This window comes from Mastacembelus armatus, chromosome 1 (genome assembly GCF_900324485.2).
Source record: "Mastacembelus armatus chromosome 1, fMasArm1.2, whole genome shotgun sequence".
Lineage (NCBI taxonomy): Eukaryota > Metazoa > Chordata > Actinopteri > Synbranchiformes > Mastacembelidae > Mastacembelus > Mastacembelus armatus.
Genome location: NC_046633.1, coordinates 24,035,354 through 24,059,866, shown reverse-complemented (window position 1 = coordinate 24,059,866; position 24,513 = coordinate 24,035,354). Strand labels below are relative to the sequence as shown.

The following is a 24,513-nucleotide window of genomic DNA, read 5'->3' as shown; positions in this document are numbered from 1 at the left end:
TCTTGGATCTTCATGAATCATTCTGCTGCTGCATAAAGGCCTTGAAGGTATTTTGCAGTCACAACTTATGCAGCTGGAAAGAACTCACCTTTAAAGGAAAGGAGAAGTTGCTCATAGAAAGAGTGAGGACTGTTTCTTTCTCACTGACGTCTGAGGACTGTGGGAATAGGATTATGAAGTAGCGGGTGTAATTCTGGGCCTTTCCATCGACATTGATAGTCTCAAGGCTGCTGAATGGCTGAGCAGCCAATCATTAAAAAAAAAACTCCAAAGACTGAAACAGCTCAGCCTGATCCTTATGGTAGGGGAGTGGTTCTTGTTGAAGACTGACAGACAGAAGGGTACCAACCGACCCAGATGGCAACCTTGAAATGTTTCCTAGAGCCTCCCTCACCTCCCCCTTTTCTCATCTCTTTTCTTCTTAAGATTTGAAGAAAATAAGTCTGGGGCCTCCCCTCAGGGCAGCCCCAGTGTTGGGTCCATTTGCCAGCTATTAGAGAGCATAAATCTCTATGCTGAATGGAACTGCTGCCATCAGTGGTGCATGGTTTTGATGGTGCTGCTAGGGGAGTTGACCTGAGGGCAGGCCTGCAGCAGATGAAGGGACTGAATGGGAAAGAAAGACAGCCTGGGGCTGGCTCGTTAAACAAATGTTTCTCCCCTCTTTTTGTTCCCCTTATTCAGTGAAGAGCTGCTGAGTGCAGTGAAGGGAAGTTTGATAGAGGGTTTGGCCTGGCAGCGATGAGGGGTTCTCATCTCGTTGTAAATGGGAGGTCTGGGGGGAAAAGGTCACCAATCTCTGTCTTTGTCCCTGTGCTGACCTTCCTCTGCCCTGTGCCTGAGTGACATGGATACTTTATCACAGCTTTGTGTGTGTATGTGTGTTTGACAAGGATTTTGACTTGTGTATGTCTCTTGGCAAATGAGCTTACATTTGTGTCTCTGTGAGAATTTCACCTGGTTTGCACCCTTCCTTCCTCGTGGGTGTTTGTGTGTCTTAGGTCTGAGTTGTGTTTGTGCTCTGTTGTATGTGTTTTGTTCTGTGTTTTATTGTATCTTTGTACATGTGTGAATGTTTTCACAAGCACCGACGGGGGTTAAAGTGTTTATTTGAACACATGCTAGAGAGCCTGCTGAGGGTCGTTCGGCTGTCTGCTGCAATCCCCTTAGCTTCAGGAGACAGCCTGGGGGCCGCATAGCTCTCTCCTTCCCATTTGGTCTGTCTCTCCTCCCTCTTTTAAAGTCTGTCTCTTTCCATTTAGCATTGTCACACAAAATCATATTGCGTCCATACTAATGCAGATAATTTTGAAAACATCCCCTCCCCTCCAAAAGTATTGGAACAGTGAGGCCAATTCCTTTATTTTTGCTGTAGACTGAAAAGATTTGGGTTTGACATGAAAAGATGAATATGAGACATGAGATCACCATTTCAGCTTTTATTTCCAGGTGTTTACATCTGGATCTGATACACAACTTAGAAGATTGCATTATTTGTAGTGGAAGACTAAATTTTTAGGTGAGCAAAAGTCTTGGAACAGATGCACTTAAAATAGATTAAAGTGAATAAGACTTAATATTCAGTTGCAAATCATTTGCTTGCAATAACTGCATCAAGCCTGTGACCCACTGACATCAACAAGCTTTTGCATTGTTCTTTTGTGATGCTTTTCCAGGCTTTCACCGCAGCCTCTTTCAGTTGTTTGTTTTGGGGGTTTAGTCCCTTCAGTCTCCTCTGTAGCAGGTCAAATACTGATCTATACTCCTAGCCGCTCTCTTAGATCAGCTGACCTCCTGCTTCTTGACGTGCCAGATATGAGGAGGAAGCTCCGTGGAGATGGAGCTTTCTCTCTTGTTGCCCTGAGGCTGTGGAACAATTTGCCTTTGCACATAAGACAAGCCCCTGCATTACCCATGTTCAAAGTACAACTTAAATCTGTATACTCAAGCTTTTGGATCGATTTATGAACTGTTTCTACTGATAATTTTTTACTCTTGTTTTATGTATACTTGTTTTTCTGTTTGTTTTGGTGTACAGCACTTTGTGTCAGCTCTTGCTGTTCTTAAAGCACCTTATAAATTAAAGTATTATTATTATTATTATTAATATTAAGTCTGGAGACGGACTTGGCCAGTCTAAAATCTTCCACTTCTTGGCCCTGATGAACTCCACTGTTGATTTGACAGTGTGTTTATCTTGCTGCATGATGAAGGATCTTCCAATCAGTTTGTTTTCATTTTTCAGACAAAATGTTTCTGTAGCCATCTGAGTTCATTTTGCTGCTGCCATCATGTGTTATATCATCAATGAAGATTAATGAATCTGTTGTTGCTGATGTCACTAACTGTTGTTTTAGGGTCTTTACAGCTTTCACGAAGTTTCTGTCATTAACTGCTTCTGTTTTCCTTGGTCTACCTGTTTGAAGTCTGTTACTTAGTGCAACAGTGCTTTCTTTCTTCTTCAGGACCTTCCAAATGGTTGTACTGGCTATGGCCAATATTTGTACAATGGCTCTGATTGATTTTTCCATCTTCTCTCAGCTTCACACAGACAGCTCTGTGGTTTTCCTGTTGGTTACACCTCTAACTATAAATGCAGTCTGCACAGGCAAAACTCAAATCTCAAACTGACACTTTCAGCACTATTTAATGTTTGAATAGTCAATGTAATAGGACACACCTGTCAGTCACATACTTTTGCTCACATTAAAAATGGATGAGTTCAAACAAAAGGTGCAATCTTCTAAGTTATGTATCAGATCCAGATTTAAACACCTGGAAATAAAAGCTAAAATGTTGATCTCTTGTCTCATATTCATCTTTTCATGTCAAACCCAAATGTTTTCAGTCTACAGCAAAATAAAGAATTGGCCTCACTGTTCCAATACTTTTGGAGGGGAGGGGATGATTTCCTTGTTTCCTCTCTAGTCGATTCAAGGTTTCATTTATTGGTCAAAGCGGATTTTTTGCTCCAATGCCGGTGTACCTTGAAGGATTAACCTTGATAGAAACCCATTGTTCAGATTCAAGAGCATATAGAATACTTAATGGTTTAGGTGTAATTTACCTGTTGAATCAAGAATTCTCTACTATTAAATGAGTAAGATGCTAAATAGTCTGTGTGTGTATGTGTGTGTGCATGTGTGTGCGTGTGTGCGTGTGTGTGTGTGTGTGTGTGTGTGTGTGTGTGTGTGTGTGTGTGTGTTGTGTGGCCACTTGCTCATGTCCTGGTGTTTCAGTCCATCACAGTCAAGGGATCAGGATTAAAGTGAATCATACAGTGTCTGATGGCTATTGATATTACAAGCACCATCTATGTCTATGTGTATGTGTATGTCTGTGTTTGTATGTGTGCATATGTGCGTGAACCCACTGAAGACATCTTCACACCAACCCACGTTGCCTGGTTACAAGCCAGTTGGCAAGGAAACGACGGCCCATTCTAATTTATGATGGCCTCTGTGATGGCTACGTGTGCGATGGGTTGGAGGTGGCGTTTATGGCTGTGCACGTGTGCGTGAGATGAACAAGGGCTAATCTGTCAAACAGGTGACCCAGTATCCAGTTAAATAGCCCAGACAAACACAACTTCTTATGAAACACATTTTTATGTGATTAAAAGAAAAATTCAGGACTGCCTGAAATCCAGGTCAGTTAGTTTGGTGATTGAGCCATCTGTAAGAATCCCTGGAAATTTTTCTTGTAAAACTATAGAGACTATTTGCAGGAGCTATTTATATATTTTATTATCTGTGTATTCATATCATGTCATTTTTTGTATTAAGGTATAAGAAAACTTGTTTCAATCAGCAGTGCAGTAGGATAGACCTTTCCCTGCTATTGTGTGTTTCAAAGCATTGTGGGACTGAGTTAAAAGAAAGCCAAGCTTGTTTTGTATGTAGTAGGCTAAAGCATAGCAGTGCAACAGATGCATAATCTGAAGATTCATTTTAGTCCCTGAATATGTGCTGCATGTTGTCAGTTTTTCTATGCCTGGGAAGATGGAAAAAATAAGAGAAGGGGAGCAGAGCATATTACACTGCAAGTGAGAGAAAGCAATTACCTGTGGCAGACTATGTGCATTTCCTATCACAGAGTACAGAAAAGCAGTGGAGAGAAGAGAGAATGGGAATTGAAAGCAGACACAAGAGGACAGGAGAAAAAGGGAGGATGAAGGGAGAAGGAAAGTAGAAAAGGAAGAAGAGAGAGGAGACGAGATACTGGGGTCAGCTTGGTCTGCCAGTCACTTCTGTCTGTGCTTGGTGATAAGACTAATCTGTGTCACTATAGCTCTGCAAGTATTGCCATGCTCTTGAAATTTCTTTTTTGAGGGGAGGGGGTCTGATGAGTTGAGGTAGGAACAGCTGCTCTGCTGAGAGGACTTCACCCTCACTGCAAAAAGAAGCCATCTTCATTATGATTCTTCCCAATGAGGGTGGTCCTTCACGTCTTCATGTAGTCCTCTTCTCACCTTTCAAACACATGGAAATCAGGTGAATTAATAAATTACTCATATGTGTCATCTGACAATGGATCCCTGGAAAACATTATAATTTAATGGGGATCATAGTAACATAAGATTGTGATGTAACATTTGATTTATAATGTTCTTACTACGTCACGTAGCACGTTCATATATGGAGTGGACATGAGATAGTGAACACCTGTTTGCATCCAGTTGAATTCACTGTCCTATAATACCTGCTACCTTTACGAAGAGAATTTCTCAAAGTAATGTGGATTTATTTTTACTATGTTTTGTGGATTAGTTGTACTGTATTGTTACATTATAGATAATATCATATATTTTGCCACTTCCCTCATTTCCTTCCCAGTCTTTATATTTCAAATGTCCAAGTCCTCACCTGTTGTTATTTTCTTCCTCTTCCTGTGTCCCCTCCACTTCAAAGCAGGGTGTATTCAGTCTGATCTCTGTCCCACAATAATCGGCTGTTTGCAAAATAAGCCAGGGAAATAACAAGTTGGGGTGTGCAGCCCTTGCCCCCTCAGTCTTTCACCAGAGTTTCCCGAGGGAAAACACAGCTTCTATTCAAACATGTGCAACAAGGGAAAGAAAAGGGAGAGGAGTGGGTGCGAAGCTGTGGAGGAGATGCTGTTTAATGAAAGTGGCCTATGACAGAGTGCTGTGCTGGGACAATCGAGGTCCTCTCTCAGCTTGTTGATCTCGCTGATGTACGCTGTGTCAGATTGTGCCTTTAATTGACTCGGTTTGTGCCTGAAGGTTATGCTATCAAAGGAAGTAATTTTACCTGCCACCTGCCAGTAATCATGGTTCATTTTTGTCCCGAAAGCTGGACTGTATTTTTCCTTAATCCGAAAAGCATGGGCACATTTTAAATGTTATTAAAGCACACAGGCATCATTTGGTTATGTTACCATGTCACACAGACATAGCATTAACATTACTAAAAGAAGATAACAAATCAGCAGGATAGTCTGAGTTGAATAGGAGCTTCTAGTCCCAAAATGTCAGAAATCTATATTTTGATGTTCTTTGTTATTTTTGTGGTTTTCTGATTTCATACAATACTATGTGCCTTTACAATGTGTGCACTGCACTCTTTCACTTCATCTATTTGTAACTCCCCTTTTTAACTACTGCTTTTCAATCCTTTACTCCTCCTCTTTTCTCTTCTTTTGCTATTTCCTCCTTGTTTTCTGCAGACGCCACCACTTCGCTTCCTCTCTTTCTGTCCTTACTCATCCGTGGCCTCGGCCTTAGCCTCTGCGTCGGGGTGTTGTTTATGGCTGCATTAACAGGCACTGCTGTGGCATTTTGGTGGCTATTAGAAGTCTTGTTGAGGCATTAGTCATGTCTCTGAAGTGTGACGTGGGCAGGGCACTGGCTGGGGGTGTGACATGCATGGCGAGCTGGTCTTTATGTGAGGCAGACGGCTGACCTTTTTCGGCAGAATCCTTCACAACAGGAGAGGTGATGTCTGGGTAATTAATGTTGTGAAAGCTCGGAGGCTCATCACATCTCTCCCTCCCACGTCCCGCCTCACTCTGCTGTCACTGTGTCACTCAGCTGTCAAGTGACACCAGCAGGTGACTGGGAGGAGCAGGGTGGTATTGAATCTACTTATCTGTGTTATCTCACAGGTGGAAATGTGTTTCCAGCTGAATGCAGGCAAAATTGAGTTTGAACACTTTGACGATAATGAAATTGAAAAGAGTTTGCGTGACAGCTGGACAGATGTGGGACATCCAGCTTCACAAATCAACGTAAGCCATCAGTGTAGACCAAAGGAGAGTATAGTTACTATAACAGTTTCCCTCTTGAGTTTGTATTATTAGCCGCTGCAACATTCCTGCATCTCCTCCTGCTCTGAACAGTACTGCTTTTGTGTGGGCAACTCTGAATTCTCTCTCTGTTAGAAAACAATGAAGTGACCCACTGGCTACTGACTGGTACCCCGTCAGCATCAGCGTCTGGCTGAGCTGTCAGACCAGACCCAGACTGTGTTATATATCAGACCTGCTCATGTCAAATCGACCTTTGTGAGTGTGGCACTTTTTCTCTTCTTTTCTTTTTCTTACAAACTGCACTAACCACTGTGTTGGCTTATCTATGTGTGTTTGCATGTGTGTGTGTGTGTGTGTGTGTGTGTGTGTGTGTGTGTGTGTATACACTGTGTTCCCACACTGCATATTTCTCTCCAGGAGAGTATTTGGAAAAATATATATTTTTTGGAGTAAACAAGATATGTAGAGTCTACAGCTATGCCTATGGCTTTGTGACACTGTGATCTGGTGCTAGACAAAAAGTCAACGAAGTTATTACATTTAGTCATGAGGGGGCTGGTGAATGTCTGAGTGAAATTTCAAGTCAATCCATCCAGTACAAGTCAAGATATTTCACTGGCCATCTCAAATGGTGGCAATAAAGAAAGTTGGTATGATACAGCAAATGTTGTGCCAATGCATCTATTGGACTTAATTTACAGAATAAACAACATGTTTGACACTTATGTACCACACTGACAACAGCATGACTCCTCACAGACAACAGGATGATGGCTGATTGTGCGACAGTCTTAATTGGGGTCGTCTGGGCAATGCCAGCTGTCGGTCTCGGTGTATGACTTTTCACCTCTCCATCACTGCCCTGGAGTCCCCTTTTCAGTGCTTGTGCCCACTGACAAGCTGTTGGCTCCGCTCGACTTGAACTAGTCTAATAAATGAGACCAAGGCCAGCTCCCACTAGTATGTTAAAAACATGAGACCTGAGAGAGAGAGAGAGAGAGAGAGACAGACAGAGACAGACAGAGACAGAGACAGAGAAACACACACACAGACACAAGAAAGATGTCACAGAGGAAAACCCCCTGGTGTCAGGGGCATGGTCTGAAAAGCCTGATTAACATGAGACAGCAAGCATGTGTCAGTGTGTTTCTATTATACCTGTCTGTGTGCGTGTGTGCGTGTGTGTGTGTGTGTGTGTGTGTGTGTGTGTGTGTGTGAGTGAGTGTGTGAGTGTGATAGCCAGTAAATGAGGCGCCCCTAGTCTCTCCCCTTTCTCCTTCTTATTTCAGTGTAATTAATGGAAAGACCATTGAGGCTGGAGTTTTATTAGATCTGCTAATTGCTTCATATCAAAGGAAAGGTCAGGCTTTGTGTTCAGGAAAAACGACGTCGCCGAATAACTGATTCTTTTGTGTGTGTTGATGTATGTATATGTATAAATGTCTGCAGTCTCTGTGGCTTCTCTGTTTTCACATCCACAAGCCCACACTGATAGAAAACCTGGGGAAGCGATCACTTTGAGAGACTGTATTTATAGAAGAATCCACACATAATATTACTCACATGTATTATATGTCTGGACATGTGCTTCTGGCTGCCTCCTTCACATGGCAACGAGTTCAAGCTGATTGAACTTTGACCTCCAAAATCACACAGCTGTTCAATGTTCAGCCAGTTTAAGGTGAGACCTGCTCTCTCACTCAGCAAATTTAGTTTGTTTATGATCTTATTTTATAATTGTGCCATGAAATAACACAAGCAGCTGCTTGATCCCCATGAAGGCTGAGATAGTGACAGGTTAAAGATAAGAACAAGTATAAATTATAACTCTTCAGCCAAGTCAATGGCTGTTATTAGATAGTAGCTCCAGCAGTTCATTTTAGCAAACTGACACAGTTTCCTATCTTTGCAAGTTTTGGCCAAACCATGTGAGTAAATGTTGCCTGACCGGTATGGGTCTGACTGCAGCTTAACTGAACTGCTGAAAGATGTTAGTCTATATGTGTTTCCTTGAGTCATGAGACTGAAAACACTTGTGTGTGCGCATGTGCCAAAAGTGTGTAGTAGCTCTGTTGTTATGAAGATTAAGATGAGACCCTTATGATCAGTGCATAATATAGATCATGAGCCTTTTTCACAGCTGCGATTTTTGTGTAATAAAATGAATGATGGCTGAATTCCTTTTAGGTGCTTCAGTTTTAGGCTTCTGGTATTGTGCACGTTGGGTTCAATGTTTCGCTGTAATAAGCATAATGTATCCTGGATAACTCCTCTATAATCAGTGTTGATTCATTAATTGCTTAACCAGCGTGATCCTAATTTCCTCTCAGTGTTTTCATTCCCTGCCTAAGGCACTAAAACCCTGTTCACATACATTTCTTTATGAGAGGTTGGATAATTTAAATTTTTCATGTGCTGCTAGTCAATGATTTTGATCCTGTCTGTAGCATTAGTGGAATATCAAATACAGTCTTAAATACATAGTTTTTTTCCTACATATTTTGGTGCTACACACCTTGCATTCTAAAAAGATAGGTCTTTGTTTTTAATGCAAACAGTCCTGTTCGGGAACCCTTATGATTAAGGAGAAAAGTCATTAGGAGAGCAAGACCAGCTGCCAGCTCATTAAATGAGCTGTTATAATGTCAGCAAGTTAATGGTCTGTCTTGGTTAGTCTGCCCACAAACCATATACTGTAAGAGATTTTATGTGTACTGATATACACAATCACCTCATGCAGTAGAATTGTTAAATTAGATGCTTGCAATTTATAGGAATGAGTTGCAAGTAAAAATGAAAAAATCCAAAAATATCCTTTAAATAGCCTTTACCATCATTTCTGTAAAAGCAAAAGTTTATACACTACAACTCTATAATATAGTACAGCTTTACTGTTTGAAGTTTTAATACACAGTTTTAATGCACTGTAGAATATATACCCGTGATTGGATAATATAATAGCTTGGTTTGCCTGTGGGTCAACAAATCAAGCAGGTGTTTTTTTGGGGTTTTTTTTTCTGAATACTTCTTATTATAGCAAGAACTCCATGGTGCACAGTGTCTGACTCTGTGGGGGCATTGACAGTATTTATACTGCTGGGCAGGTTGTATGCTGACTGAATTTACCACATATTCATATATATATATATATATACTGTGTGTATATATATATATATATAAATTTCCCTTCTCACCCCTATGGGTCGTGTGTTTGTTTCTTCCTCAATCTTGGGTCCTTGGAGTTCCTGGCTCCTTCTCAGTGTTTTAGCTGTTCCTAGCACTGCACTCTTCTGAACTGACAGCTCTAATATTGTTCCGGGGATCTGTTGGAGCCACTCTCGCAGTTTGAGGGCCACAGCCCCGAAGGTGCTGATTACCATGGAGACCACTGCTGCCTTCACCTTCCACGTCTTTTCTAGCTCTTCTTTCAGCCCTTCTTCAAGCTTCTCATGTACCTTCTTTCTGATGTTGCTATCACTTGGGATTGCTACATCTACAACTACAGCTTTCTTCTGTTGTTTGTCCACCACTACTATGTCTGGTTGGTTAGCCATCACCATTAAGACCACTGACTTCAGTGTGGGAAGATCAAAGGGTCGAGATTTGAGTCCTGACCAGGGCATGACCCTGAGGCAAGGTCCTTAACGTTACTGGCATTACAAGGTGAGTGATATAAACACAGGAGTCATACCAGCTCGTACGTCGCCTGGGTCATCAATGTCCACGTCAGGTGCTAGGAAACAAGGGCACCCTGATGAGAAATGGGCTACTGGAACATGACACTCATGGATAAGGGTTGAGAATATATATATATAACATTTCTAGACCACAGCGATGTGAATCTTTCTTTGTCATTCATGTTGCTATGTTGATTACCCACGGTCATGCCTGCTACACCTCCTCCTTAGCTTGGAGCAATGGTTCCCCAAGTGCGGGGTGTGACCATTATGGGGGGGGGGGGGGGGAGAGAATCTTGGACAGTCTTTCCCAGAATTCTGATTTTAGAAGGTAGACAAACTGTTTACTTTTTTGAAGGTCTTGTGATGCTTCAGTCTGTTATTGAGGGCTAGATTTTATCAAAACTTGAATTGGTGTGAGTCTGATTTCTACTATACCATTTTATATGTGTTATGTTGTCTACTTCATTTCTTCAGGCGTTCTGTGTAATCTTGGAAAAACTCCCTGACCCTTACTAAACTGCTTACCCTCTGATTCCTTAATATTCAGCTTTATGAAAATAAGGCTGAAGACAAAAAGGCTTGCATTGTGTCCAATCTGCACACCCTCACTGCTGCCTCGACCTACCCACCCCCATATTTTTCTCTTCCTGCAATGACACCAAGCTGCTGAGGAGCCATTGGCTCACTGGCTGTGAATGTTTTGTGGTATTATGTCTGAACCAGGATTGTGGTGTGTGTGTGTGTGTGTGTGTGTGTGTGTGTGTGTGTGTGTGTGTGTGTGTGTGTGTGTGTGTGTGTGTGTGTGTGCATGTTTATTTTAATCTATGGGATTTGCATCACAATCTCTTTGGTATTTGCAAAACAAGCTTTATGGTGAAGAGACAATAACATAGTTATGAGAATGAAAATGTGCTGATTGTATGGTACGGTAAATGCATTGCAATCACACATAGATGTAAAATGAATAAAGTCAAGCCGCTGTAAATGTGAATAAATAAGATTAATAATAATAATAATAATAATAATTAATTAGAGCCCTATAATTGAGATAAAAAATAGACATGTTAGTTTATCGTTTGTGGTGATGTCCTTCTCTGCATGGACCTCTGGGTGCATCAAGAGGAAATGATCACTAATTGGAGAGAACGGATTGAGTAAACTGTGCATGAAATTGCCAGAAGACATCCATTGTGTCCCTCTGCAGCTCTACCCCAGCAGCCAGCCTGTTGACTTCAGCGAGTACTCACTCAACTATAAAGTCTGTGGTGTCACAGAGTGGAGCGAGGAAGTGTCTGTGTGTCTGTGTGTGAGGAAAAATAATGTATGGATGCCTATGTCTGAGAGTGACAGCAGAATAGATAACGGGGAAATTTATTGAAGTACCTATATTTCTCGGAAGGTAGTTTGCATGTTTGCTTTAGAGAGAGAAAGTGAAGGAGATTAGGATGAATGTAGGGTAAAAGGGGGGTGCTCTGTGTGGGGTGGAGTGAGGAGGGTGAGAGGAGGCTGGCTGGGGTTTTAGGAGTGTGTGAGTCTGTGTGTGCTTGTGGTTGAGAAAGAAAATGGGGGAGGTGTGTATTGAGGGTCTTGGATTGGACTGAAATCCTTTAGTCCTGGTTAGAAATAACCCTGAACAGTCTGGGACAAACAATATGACAGGGACACACAAATGTACACACACACACACACACACACACACACACTTACACACAGCACATTGTCTGGCTCATGCAGTGTGGGGCGAGACAGACTTTGGCTGACTTTACTTCATCATGACAAAATGTCTACGGCAGAAACTGGCTGTTTTATTGCAAATTAAGGTTGGTTCTTTCTGTAAATTAGATTTCTGTAGATTTAGCTTTTAAGGGTGTGTGTGTGTGTGTGTGTCGGTGTGTGAGACAGAGAGATGTTTTTGGTGTGTTGGTGACAGTACGTATCTGTTGGACTCAGAAGATGAACTTCCCAAAGGGAAACCTAAGTCTTGTACATAGTCCTTCTTGGTCTTGTACATACTATGAACGTAATTTTGTTTAAATAGCCATAAATTTGCCTAAAGTGTGAAAAAGTATTGCAGACAAAGATTTAAAGTCATAATCATGTGGACTTGTCCTGTCCAATTTTATTACTCTAATTACTGGGAGATTGTTAGAAATTGTGTTTTTAGTGCTGAGCCATTATACAGAAACTGCCTAAAATGACAATATAACTGTTGCTGAAGTAGAGCTGCAGCTTTTGTTAACCTGCCAGTTCTTTTTTCTCTATTAATTGTTTTGTCTCTAAAATACTAATAGTGGCACCCATTCTCACCAACTGTTCTATTCTGGTTAATGCAGGTGTCTGTCTGCAACAAAACTCAACCACTCATTCGTTTCCTGTTGTCCTGTCTTGTTGTAGTCCCATTTGCCCACTCCTTATCTTAATATAGCTAATGTAACAGTAGCCTGATAGACTGTGATCTATTATTCCAGCCATATCTCAATGATGACAACTGTTCATGACAACAGGAAATAATAAACTGCCTGATCACTGTTGGGTCATATGGAGAAAAACAGTTGGGTGGGCACATAGCACCTGCTGAAAAGCCTGGGTTTGCACTGTGTCTGCCAGCACTGGCATATGGCAAACACACTGACATACACACTCACACACACATTCACGGTCACTATTTCTGGTTCAGGGGTGTTGGAATCTGGCAGGCGGCTCATTGTTTGAATGTCACATCTTTATGGATGAATGTGTTGTATTTACACACCAATACGGTTACGCTCATGCATACATTTGCAAATATTCAGATACAAAGACACATAGTTATAAATACACACATACAGAAGCATAGAGACAGAGGTGGCAGCTGTCCTCTGCATGCATCCACAAGGACCCGGATATTAAAACCAAACAGTCCTGGATTGTACATGATCCAAGACAGTTTGTCCTCAGTTGAGCAGGCACATACTGACACACAGCTGCAGCCTCTTTCTGTTTTATCCTTCTGTTAAGGGATCAAGAGCAGCTTGATTTCTAAAAATCCAGGCAGAATTACTGGGACTTTCTTCCATTAGAACAAAAGAAGTCTGTAATAAATGCTAACTTTGCACCAAATGTGAATCTTCTTTTTAATATATTTGACCACATAAAGCACAAAAAACTATATATGTTTTTCTGTTTATATATTTTTGAGTGGCAACTTCACTCTCAGTTGATGTGTAAGATTTAAAGCCCCAAGCAATTAGCTTTAAAGGAGAGAAAAAAGCATGTGAGACCACAGTCCGGGGTAATAAAGCTGGAGAAAGGTGCACAGCTCTTTTCACATGCTAGTGCTTTAGCAATCGCTGCTCTGAAGGTCTTTTGCACTTCCATGTTTTTAAAATATTTTTGGTTTTATCAGTATTTTTTCACGTTGTATTGCAGATGTTTTACTTGTGTAATGTGTCTTTAGGTGGTTTTTCTGTATATTCTGTTGGTGGGTGAGATTCTGCAATTATTATGGCTGACTATATAATTATTATTAAGATTTTATTTATATATGTAAAATCTTACCACTGTGATTCGTCTGTGTGTTTATTTGCAGTATGACCCAGATAATTCAGGCTTTATCAGTACAGAGCGGTTCAGGGACCTTCTTGCCACCCACGGCTCTGAACTTGACCCCCACAAACTGGAAGTCCTGCTGGCCCTCGCTGATGGCAACGCTGATGGAAAAATCTGCTACCAGGACTTTGTAAACTTGGTGAGATGTTTGATCTTTTTCTACCGTTTATTTTCAGAGGAAACCACTAGTTTTTTTTTTATCTTCCACTGTATTAGAGCTTCACATACCTGTTTAGATATTTATTTAAATATAACTTCAACATTATATAGTTTTTCTATCCAGTATGTTATTACATGCTGTACTGAAGGCAGCTCAGACTCAAATCATAAATCTGATGACATTAAACTTAATAAATGCAATGTGCCTTTGATACTGATGATTCCCGAGTTTACTTGAACACACCTTTTGAGTTATAATGACTTGATACCCCATCATGAACATTTTCCTCACAATGGATAGAATTTACATCATTCCATCAGCAATCATGTTTTTCAAGCAGAGACTATAGGGACTGAGAAGACTCTGCCCTGGACAACAAAACAATGGATGGCAAATATTCTCTGTGTGGTTGTCTGAATAGATTTACTGTTACTGTGTCACAGGATCATTTTCCCATTGTTTATAAAGTGTATTTGAAAGCAAAACACACAACAACTGTTATTTCTGTTAGGGTCACTGAACAGACTGTTATGCAACTGTACTTTATTTGTAACCTCAGAGCCATGGCGTGAGACTTGTGACTTATAAAGCAGTGTTTGTGTTCCACCTCTTAAAGAACTTCACTGTTCACAATATCGTTCCTATTTCTTTCTCACTTTAAACTTTTCCTGCATGTTTACATCCATTTCCAAAAGGTATACTCCAAGATCTCCTATTGGAAAGGCTTCCTAATAGGAAATCACCCTCATATTGGTCGTAAATGCCTCTCTTAACACCCACCTTGGCCTAATTTCTGTTTCATCGTCAAGCTGCTGCCTGCTGCTGACTTTCCAGGGTGTCACTCGAGCATCTCCAGCTGTGCTTGCTGCCTCATAACCTTCTCACTTTCAGTTTTCTGCTGTCCTGCTGCTGTTCTTCTGGGGAGGCTGAGCTGCTGACCCTGAGCGGTGTGGAGTTGTCTTGAAGAAGGAGTATTATTGTGTGGTAAACAATAACTGCTGGGTCTCTGAGGGGTTGGGTTGTGGTGTGTACATTTGTAGAGACTGTAGAGAATCCATTGTTGTTCTTCGGAGCTGTTTATTGTCTGATACATTGGATGAGGAATGGGGCCTGTAGGAAGCTTGGAAAATGGTTAAAGGGTTTTTCCATTGGTAGTTTCCTATTGGTGCATTCATGTCACATGACTGGCTGTTGGCATATTGTGCTACTGGAAGTGGGACAGAGAGGAATGGGGTGCATGCATCTGGCACATTCACATTTTTTTCTTAGGACCTATTGTGTCCACCCCCTCAATGGTTTATACAGTACAGTCACTGAGGCAATTCAAACAGAAGCTAAACACAGACAGCAATGAAGGGAGGGAGGGGATAAAGAAAAAGAGAGAACATCTATTCATTATTATGGTAAAATGCAGTGGAATGAGTGAATACGTTTATAATACTTAGACTGATTGAATAATCTTTTATCAAGCAACTTTCACTAGTTCTCAAAGGTGAATGTGCTTTGTTGCCTTTTGTTTAATTGCTAAAGAAGCTATTGAAGTTATTATTTATGGATACAACTTAATGTCCTTTTTCATTTTTATAAGGACAGTTTTGTAGTATAGTGGTCAGTGTTATCTGTAAGGATTTCTTTATTCTCTAGTAAATATTATTTAAATACCTCAGAGGATGAAAGTCATGCTAACACCGCATACTGGATTTGGTAAATGGTCTACAGAGAAAATCAAAGACTCAAATCCAAGAGGGGAACCTGACTGATTTATAATCCTTCCAAAAAATATATTAGCAGTGCCTGGTTTCTGTTGCTACATCTTTATATCCCCAGATGTTTTGCTTCCAGAGATGGAAGAAAGAAGAAAAAAGGGAGAAGGAAGGCCAGAAAATGCAGAGATAAACTGTGAAGGTTTTATTTGCCATGCCATCTCTCCTTTACACTGCAAATCTTCCATCACTGTGATTGTCAGTAATTACCCACTCACTGCTCCATCGCAGTCAGAGTTCAAATCACTACTCACTCTTCTCTTTACTGCTTCTCTCACTCTTTACTTCTGTTTCTCCTCCTTCACATAAGCTCTTGATTTTTCTCCTAGCTGCTTCTGTCTTATATGTGCCTTTATGTTCATTTCTGTCTTTCTGTCTCACTCTCTCTCATACATCACACTGCAGCTGTCATAGAAACCTGCTCAGTAATAGGGTTAGACTTCCCAAAATATCTACAGACAGGTACATCTGGACCATTTTTCCCCACTGGGATGAAATTGTGGAGCGATCATGATGGGTTTGTGCCAGTGTTTTGAGCTGTGGTCATATAGTTTGGATTTTGTATGGCTGATACAGCCATTTATATATATATATATATATATATATATATATATCTGCTGTCACTGATATCTTAGCTATGTCCAATAACACCTTCATGGTAGATTACTTTGCTGCATTTGTAACGAAAATGCAGAATTTCTACTATTTACCTGGCAAGAAAAAATGATTCCTGCCTTGATAATGTTTCACACTTACAAATTGCTCATATGATCGAAAGCCGGTAACTGGTAGATTTATTACTCTCTGGATTTTTTGGTTCGTACTTCACTTCACTGTCTCAGCAGACCTTTATTTCTTCTAAACCACTGTTTTACACCCCCCCCCCCCCCAGGTTCTCCTATAGGAACCCATCCCGGACTGAATGCTGTGTGGCTGCATAGTAAATATTTCCACTGTGCTGAAATATAACATTTAAACAATGACTTGTGGTTTGGCACAAGTTTTCACATAGTTTTGGTCATGAAATGTATTTTTGTGATAAAGCCAACACACAGCTGGTCTGGCTTTTACTCTGTATACTATTACTATTATTTAACAGCCTTCTTCATCCTTCTCTGATTCCTTCTTTTGTCTGCCTCATTCTCCTTCTGTTTATTTTCTACCTCTAGCTTTCTCTTACTTGTGTCCCTCTTCTCTGACTGTGATCCATTGATCAAAGAGTGAAATTGTCTTTTGCTGGTAGAAAACCTATTTGTCCCTTTCACCTCTTCTCTTCATCTCACCCTCCTCCTCTTACCATTGGTTAAACCGATAGAGCATAATTCTTTCTTTAGTGTCGTACTAACAGGAGAGGAATTGCAGTCACCTCACACGAAGAATTGGCTGTACTTATGCTTTTAGGGAGGTTGGTGTGTGTGTGTGTGTGTGTGTGTGTGTGTGTGTGTGCGTGTGTGTGTGTGTGTGAGCACACATGGGTGTGCACTTGCTTTAGTATGCAGGCTGGAAGTGGCCATGGCAACTCCTAATCATTTTCCCACAGTTCTCTGTGCAGGACATAAAGGCTGAAATAATTGGGCTTTTCTGAAGTTTATGTCCAAAGCGTGATCCCTGCAGAGATACTAAATGTCTCATTAAATTGTGCCAGTGAAAACATCTGCCAACTGTTCACCCAGAGGCTTTACTGATGTTCTGGCTTTACATCTGTCTTCTTATCTTCAACTCAATCAAACTGAAATGAATTGAGATATACACCGTTATTTTCACATTGTTCACAGGTTTGTTATCTTTGAACCAGAATGGTCCTTATTGTTTTACAGTAATAACCTTTTTCTTATACTTAAACATCAATCCCAGCCTCATTATACATTCAACATTTTGAGGCAACTTAAAGTGGTAGTTGCAATAGTTATATCCACCATCCTTTTTATGATACCGTTATTGCTAATCACCAGTCTTGACACATTACATTTATCTATCTCACCAGTCCCTGTCCCAGCTGAAAACAATATCACTCATCCTTAATGCCTGAAAATAACATTCACTAACTTATAAACATTCGTCGTGCTGCAATCCTGGAGACAGAGACACAATAATGGAGCTGATTTGTGAAGAATGGCATAAACAGACCTAAGTAAGACGGAGTTAGAGGAAAGAGAGAAAAAGAGACAGGCAGACAAAGAGGGAGAGGGAGCGACGTGGGACAGAGGGTCATTTTGTCGTCATGGAGAATGGTATAAAACACACAACATGTGCAATAAAAGGCACAAAGCTTGGACACAGCAGTGATTTAGACAGAAAGCTGAAGGACTGTTAACAGCAGTGATAAAAAAGAATCTGTGGTAAAGGTTTGCAGACTGTCTCAGCTGCACTTTACTGTAATTGTGACAAGCTCAGACCTTTAGCGTTGTCTTTTTTTTTTTAAACGTTGACTTGGCATTTTAATTGATACAGACATCTTTTTTTCCCAGTATACATTATTTTTCATTTCTTCATTTTATTGTTAGTGTCAGGATGGATGCAGTCATTCAAAGTGTGTGAGGATAAAAAGTACAGATTCATTTAATAAACATATGTTCAGTTGGTTACTAAATTTCTAGTCCTACAAAAGAACCTGCTTTCCAACCCAGCTGCTGAAATACCCACTTATTATTCCCATTGTTCTCACCTGCTTTTTGCACTGTTGAACTGTTTGAAACAACTAAAAATAGCTACCACTGAATGTGATTAAGCTTGTCGTCTTTTCTGTGCTTGTAGATTTTGTACTGTTATCTCAATTGAGCACTTCCACACTTAAGGAATAATTTCACTGTATGATGGTGACTTGAATGCTCGAGCTCCTTATTATTTCATATAAAATATACATGTTTCTGGCCTTCAATCATTCTGTATCTGAGCTTTAATCGACCTCATCCTCTATGGGAGGTTCATGAATAATTTCCATATGAAAATTAGCAAGGAAAAGTTTCTCAGCTCTTGTTTTGTGTTAAAGATGCCCCAATTTGAACTTTCTTGTTTAATCAATTTGTCATTTGGCTTATAATGTCTTCTGATATTCTAACTAAATGTTAAATATATCTTTGGAAATTAACTTTTCTTTGGGAGAAAAGGATGACGAGAAGGGTTTGGTGGTTGCTCGGTGATGATACAGGTATTCTGTTGCCATGGCGACGTGGTGGTGTTCTAATGCTCCAGTTGTTGAATATTACAAAATAAAATACTTTGAAGTGCTTACGTTTTTTTCGTAATACACCAAAACCTGCTGAATTAGTCACTAGCAACCTTCTCTGATCTCAGCCTCACCTTGTCTTCTTTCTTTCTCCCTCTCTTCCTCCTCTTCCTCTTCCTCCCTGTACCTCCCATGTCTCCAGATGAGTAATAAGCGCTCCAACAGTTTCCGGAGGGCCATCCTACAGGGCAGCAGGCAGCTAAAAGGCTGCAGCCTCAGAGATGAGGTCGGCTTGGGACTGTCCCAACAGCTGGTCCGACACATCGCCTACGAGACTCTGCCCCGTGAGGTCGACCGCAAGTGGTATTTTGACAGCTATACATACTGTCCCCCGCCCTGGCTCATCCTGACTATTACCATTGCTGAGGTATATAGTTTGTGTACTATAGCCTCTCTTATTAAAGATATGATGTTGGGTTTGTTTTACATGTTGTGCTAATATGGAGTTATGTTATGCTGAGCAGACACATATCTGTAACATTCATACCAACTGCAGGAAGCACCAGTGCAAATGTGTAGTGTGTGTAAACTTGAATTGGCTAATGTGATGGTAAAATGATGTGGCATTTACAGCACCTCAGACATTTCCCATTTCAGTCACAATATGACATCCCTATGTTTTACAATATTCCCCCAACAGTTATGCTGTAACACAGCAGGAAATATAGAGATGTGCCACTTACAATAAAATAAAAATAAAATATAGGTAACAAAAAGCCTTTGCAAGTTTCTGCTGATATTTTTCAAAGTTTGGTAAAAAAAAAAAAACTTGGATGCAGCATTTGATAATTAGATAAGACAGATTACTTGCAAATATCCATGAAGCACCAGTGGCTCTTAGAAAGCTGACACTGGCTTGTGATCCCAGGATTTGTTTTGCGTTCCTTGTTAATGTAGTTTGCCTGATAAGGAAAACAAGTTGAAAGTTTATCTTCAGCGTTGATTACGAGAACAATTTGTTTTAATTTATTATGTTAAATATTCCTTTTTTTTAATTCGCTGGTTGATCCCCCTTTGTGTTCATCCCTCTGTGCTTGCCCAGGTGGCTGTGTTCATGTACTACGGGTTCCAGCTGGACCGCCTGGTCTTGCAGGTGTCCAGCCCATCATTCCTAAAGAGCCCCTTACCTTACCACCCCCAGCTACGAACCCAGGCCTGGCGATACCTCAGCTACATTTTCATGCACACTGGGTGAGTTCACGTTCGATATTGGATTTCTAATAATGAACATCATGGGTGGCGTCGCAGTGAAGTGGTTAATACTGTCCCCTCACAGCAAGAAGGTTCTGGGTTTAAACCCAGTTCAACCAGGGACCTTTCTGTGTGGAGTGTATGTTCTTCCTGTGTCCGTGTGGGTTTTTCTCTGGGTACTCCCAGCTTCCACAGTCCAGACACACATAAGTTGATTAGTGACTCTAGGTTGTTGTGAATGTGTGTCTGTGTGTGATGCTTTGGAAAGACTGTGATCTGTCCAAGGGTGTATCACATTGACACCCACAGATTGACAACCCTTGACAGGAATAAGCAGCATAAATAGTGGATGCATGGCTTATAAGCATTGCACCCAGGCATAGTTGTGTGTCTCTATAACCACCAGCATCCACACTTTAGACACTGGAAATGTCTTTCTCACACTTTGATGTGAACTGATCCTCTCAAATTTGTTTATATCAGTCTGTGTAGCACCACTGGGCTGAAATTACATATTGCAAATTAGAGATACTGAGAATTTGTCATGCCATGAGTGGTTTGGGTTTTATGGCATTTGAGTCAGAGCTTATTGCATAACAATTTTATCAACAAAAATAGACTGAGCCATTATTTTTCTATTAAAACAGACCAAGCAAATGAATGAAAGTAGATGAGCTGAGGAGAGATCATAATCTGCATTTTGTTCCTGCTGCCTCTTAGGATGCATTTCATAATAATTAGTGAACTCAGCGTATGCAAAGTCACAAAACAAATAAACGAGAGAGACCTAAACTTATGGTATCATGTTTTCTAACAAACTATTATTACTGGGTTATCGGGGTGATGTGTACACTGCAGTACTGCTGTCATATCTATATATATATAGATATATAGTGTGGGGAGCATTTAGCTTCATAAGTACTCTCCCTTATAACATGTCTTAGAGTACAACCTACAGTACTCCTGTCCTCTCACTTTTGCCAGTACAAGTACCACACACTGTTTTATTATCGGTTCAGGGCAGGTCATCCAGGTTTAATTAACCTTCTGGGTAAATGTAGTCAATTGTGATAACTAATAAAATGGTAATTTAATTAGAAGAACCTGGAGGTTATTGGGAGAGATGGTAGGTGGTGGAAAGATAAACCAGTAAGGATGAATAGGGGGATGAAAAGAAGGAGGTGGGATGTTCAACATGCATTGATTGCGCAGGAACATGCTGAAACGATCTAGGTCCTCAAGGGAAGTAGCTATAAAAACAGGCACACAGAGACTTAACATATGCAAACACACACATACAAAGAGTGGACAGAGTAACAGGAGTAGCCAATAAAATCAATTCAGTAACCGCCCAAATACAGAACAGAACAGATACAGAACAAATACAGAATTTGGGAAGATTAAGAGAAGCTTCATTTCACCTGAGGCAAAAATATCATCCATCTTTCTGGTTTGTGCAATGACACAAATCCATTTGTGCTGTAAAGCAGTCCCATAAATTATCTACTTAATAATATCTGGTGGCTTACAATATAAAATTTAGATTTAGGAAAGCCAGTGTTTGTGGTCGTCACCCCTTTTTTACTTATTATGTATAGTTAGTCTCAATACTATACATTGTCTTTTAACCTGCCTCATCAAGTCTGAGTGACTGCTGTTTTTTGCTCAGTTAGACCACAGCTTAAGTTTTTTGTTTATTTTTTACATTGGAATATACCTTTTGAATATGGATGATTTTCTGGACAGTGCTGCCAGTTTGAGCTTCTGAACATTCAGCATGTGGTACATGGGAGCAGTAGAGGTGGTGCAGATGCATAAAATGATACCAAATTCAACAACTGAAATGCCTGTGAGAAGAAATGGACATCCTTTTGCATGCATACATGTATTGTGTTCACTACCAAATGTGGTGCTACAACATGATAAAGACACCCCATATTGCCCTAGGAAAAATTACCCTTTAATTATTGTGCATATTCTTATTATTGGGGTTTTGGTGGCAAAATAACCCAAAGTAACTGAATCAGTCTGTAATGACTGAATATTAGGAATCATGTAACATTGCAATTATTATACCGTATTTTTCTGTTTCTTTATTGAGCTACAATTCATTAAACTGTAACAACAAACACTGGTGCTGCAGCAGAATGACCTTTAACAAAAACAGAAAAAACATCCACAGCAATCTGTGATCCCTGAACCATTATTCACTAATAGATGCAGTACTCACTACTCACATCATTAAAATGTCTGTCTTATGTAAATCTTTCCATTTCACTTTTGACTAAGCAACCTCTCATTCTCACTCTCTTTCACACATATTGGTATAAACATATCTGTGAGGGGGCTCTGATATAATGCAATTCCTATGCCCTTACACAAACTTTAACTCTTACCATGATCTAACCTTAAACCTACCTAAACCCTGAAGCAACCATTTAAAGTCGTTTAAGACAAAGTGTCCTCATAACGACAGTACTGACCAATCTGTCCCCACAATCATAGAAAGACACATACACACACACTCACGCACACTCATCTACAAACCATGTAATCCCATTAACAGCTCAGCAGCAGTGATCCATCCCAATTCTCAACACTAAAACAGACTGAAACATCGGCTCTGAAACACACCTCGGCAGAGTGTTATTCAGGGTAGCTCTTTCTCTATTTCCGCCCCCTCACTCCCTGAACCACAAGAGCAGTGTGTGTCTGGAACAGCTGTGAAAAGTTCAGGAAGATTAGCTTCCTGTAAGATTAAACCGTGGCTCTAAATGTTTTAAAGTGGATGATTCTGTTCCAGTAGCAGTGGTCCTCATCATAAAAGCTTTGCCCTACAATAATAAATGATGGTGTTACAGGGCTGTGACTGTGCTGTTTATTATCTAGCATAAGTTTCTTTATATTTCTGTTGTGAAAGGTGGTCCAAAGAGGTTCCACTACGTTTAATTGTGCAGTAATCTGAAATGAAAGTAAAGTTCCCATGCAGTTGTCCCAGTGTCCACAGATTTGCCTGACAGCACAGACCATCCCTCACAGACTCATTAGCAGCATAGAAATAGATAGCCCCTGTTATTTGGAGTGGACTTGTCCTTGCATTTGGACAGGCCTCTCCCAGTCAATATGCCCCACTGTCTCTCTAGTCACTAAAACTATCCTTTATTTTATAGTTGTTTCAAACAAAATAGATTTTGTCATTTTTCTGTCTGTGGTGTCGGAATTGTGTTCATGTGTGCGTGTGTGTGTGTAAAAGAGCTAGTTATTTTCAGGGACGTTTTTACCACAAGGATACAGAAGCTGTTTGTTTTGTTGAGAATACACCGTCAGGGCTGTCTGTCGATTTGGGTGGGGTGTTGGGTGTCGGCGGGGGGTGCCCGAAAGAGTCAGCTTGTGTGTCTCTCTTTCTGTCATCTCTCTTTCAGTGAGACAGAAATGGGAGTAGAAGGGGGGATGAGGGAGAGAGAGAGAGGCAATGATTATGCTGCTGTCCTTTTGGATTCTGTTGTGACACCTCAAAGTGTCTGAGCTGCTGACTGAGGTTTGGCTGAAAGGACTAGACATGAAGGGCTGTGTGTTTGTGTACTTGTGAACAGGCTACCCTTTGCTTACACAAACCATAAGCGGATTTGGGTAAATTTGCTGCTGGCACACACATCTTAGATTGTGTGGTTGTGTTGTTGTGTATGTGTCTGCGACTGGGTGATTGTATTGTGTGTGTGTGGGGGGTGATTTTGTGTGTACATTGTGTGCCTTTGACTGTAGTCATGTGTAATATCTGAGTGCACTGTAGTGTGTTGATTATTTGTGATTATTTGTTGATGGCTGTGGTTTGACGAAGGAGCAGATGTTCTGTAGTGTGTTTGTGTGTGTGTGTGTGTGTGTGTGTGAGTGTGTGTGTGTGTGTTTGTGTGTGTGTGTGTGTGGGGGCGGTGGTTGTGCAAGCATAATCATATGGTCTTGGACGGAACAGGCACTTGATAATGTGTTATAATAACAGCACACACTGCAGACTTTTATACTCAGTCCCACAGTATCTACTTTTAAAATCAGTGATATGTTAATTGTTTTGGTGTGGAAATACAGCCAATACTGAGACCTCAATCCATCCATCCATTAGCTGTACTGCTTATTCTATAGAGGGTCACAGGGGGCTTGATCCCAGCTGACACTGGGAGAAAGGAGGGGGGGGGGGGGGGGGGTACACCCTGGATAGGTCGCCAGTTTCTAACAGGGCTGACACCCTAAAGACTCAGACCTACCCCTACAGGTAAACTCCACACAGAAAGTCCCCGGTCGACCCAGATTCCCACCTGAAGCCTTTGTGCTGTGAGGCAACAGCACTAACCACTGCACTACTCTGTCAACCCAACTGAGCTTTTGCTAAGGTACTTCCTTGACTATTACTCGTGTAATTTGTCCAAGAAATATATTGGTTGTTGTACTTATGGACCTTGTCCTTTTATTTTTTGTCCTGATATTTTTGGTCATGTCTGTGCACACTTGATATCACTTGAAATATTGTGTTTTCCTCCTCTCAGAAGAATCAGTTTTCTACCATTCACACATAGAAAATAACTTCCATCACAATAAACTGAAACCCAGAAGTTGAATTTGCCACAATTTTCTTTTATCATTGCA

At 40.7% G+C, this 24,513-nt stretch overlaps 1 protein-coding gene across 3 annotated transcripts in view; it reads left to right on the top strand.

Annotated features, from left to right (window-relative positions):
• rhbdl3 (rhomboid, veinlet-like 3 (Drosophila)) overlaps nucleotides 1–24,513 on the top strand; it is a 52,315-nt gene that overhangs the window by 18,109 nt on the left and 9,693 nt on the right. For all 3 annotated transcript variants that reach the window (XM_026304412.1, XM_026304413.1, XM_026304414.1), the window contains exons 4-6: nucleotides 13,516–13,674; nucleotides 18,827–19,051; nucleotides 19,727–19,875. In XM_026304412.1, coding sequence (XP_026160197.1) covers nucleotides 13,516–13,674; nucleotides 18,827–19,051; nucleotides 19,727–19,875 — 533 coding nt within the window. The remainder of the gene's footprint in view (nucleotides 1–13,515; nucleotides 13,675–18,826; nucleotides 19,052–19,726; nucleotides 19,876–24,513) is intronic.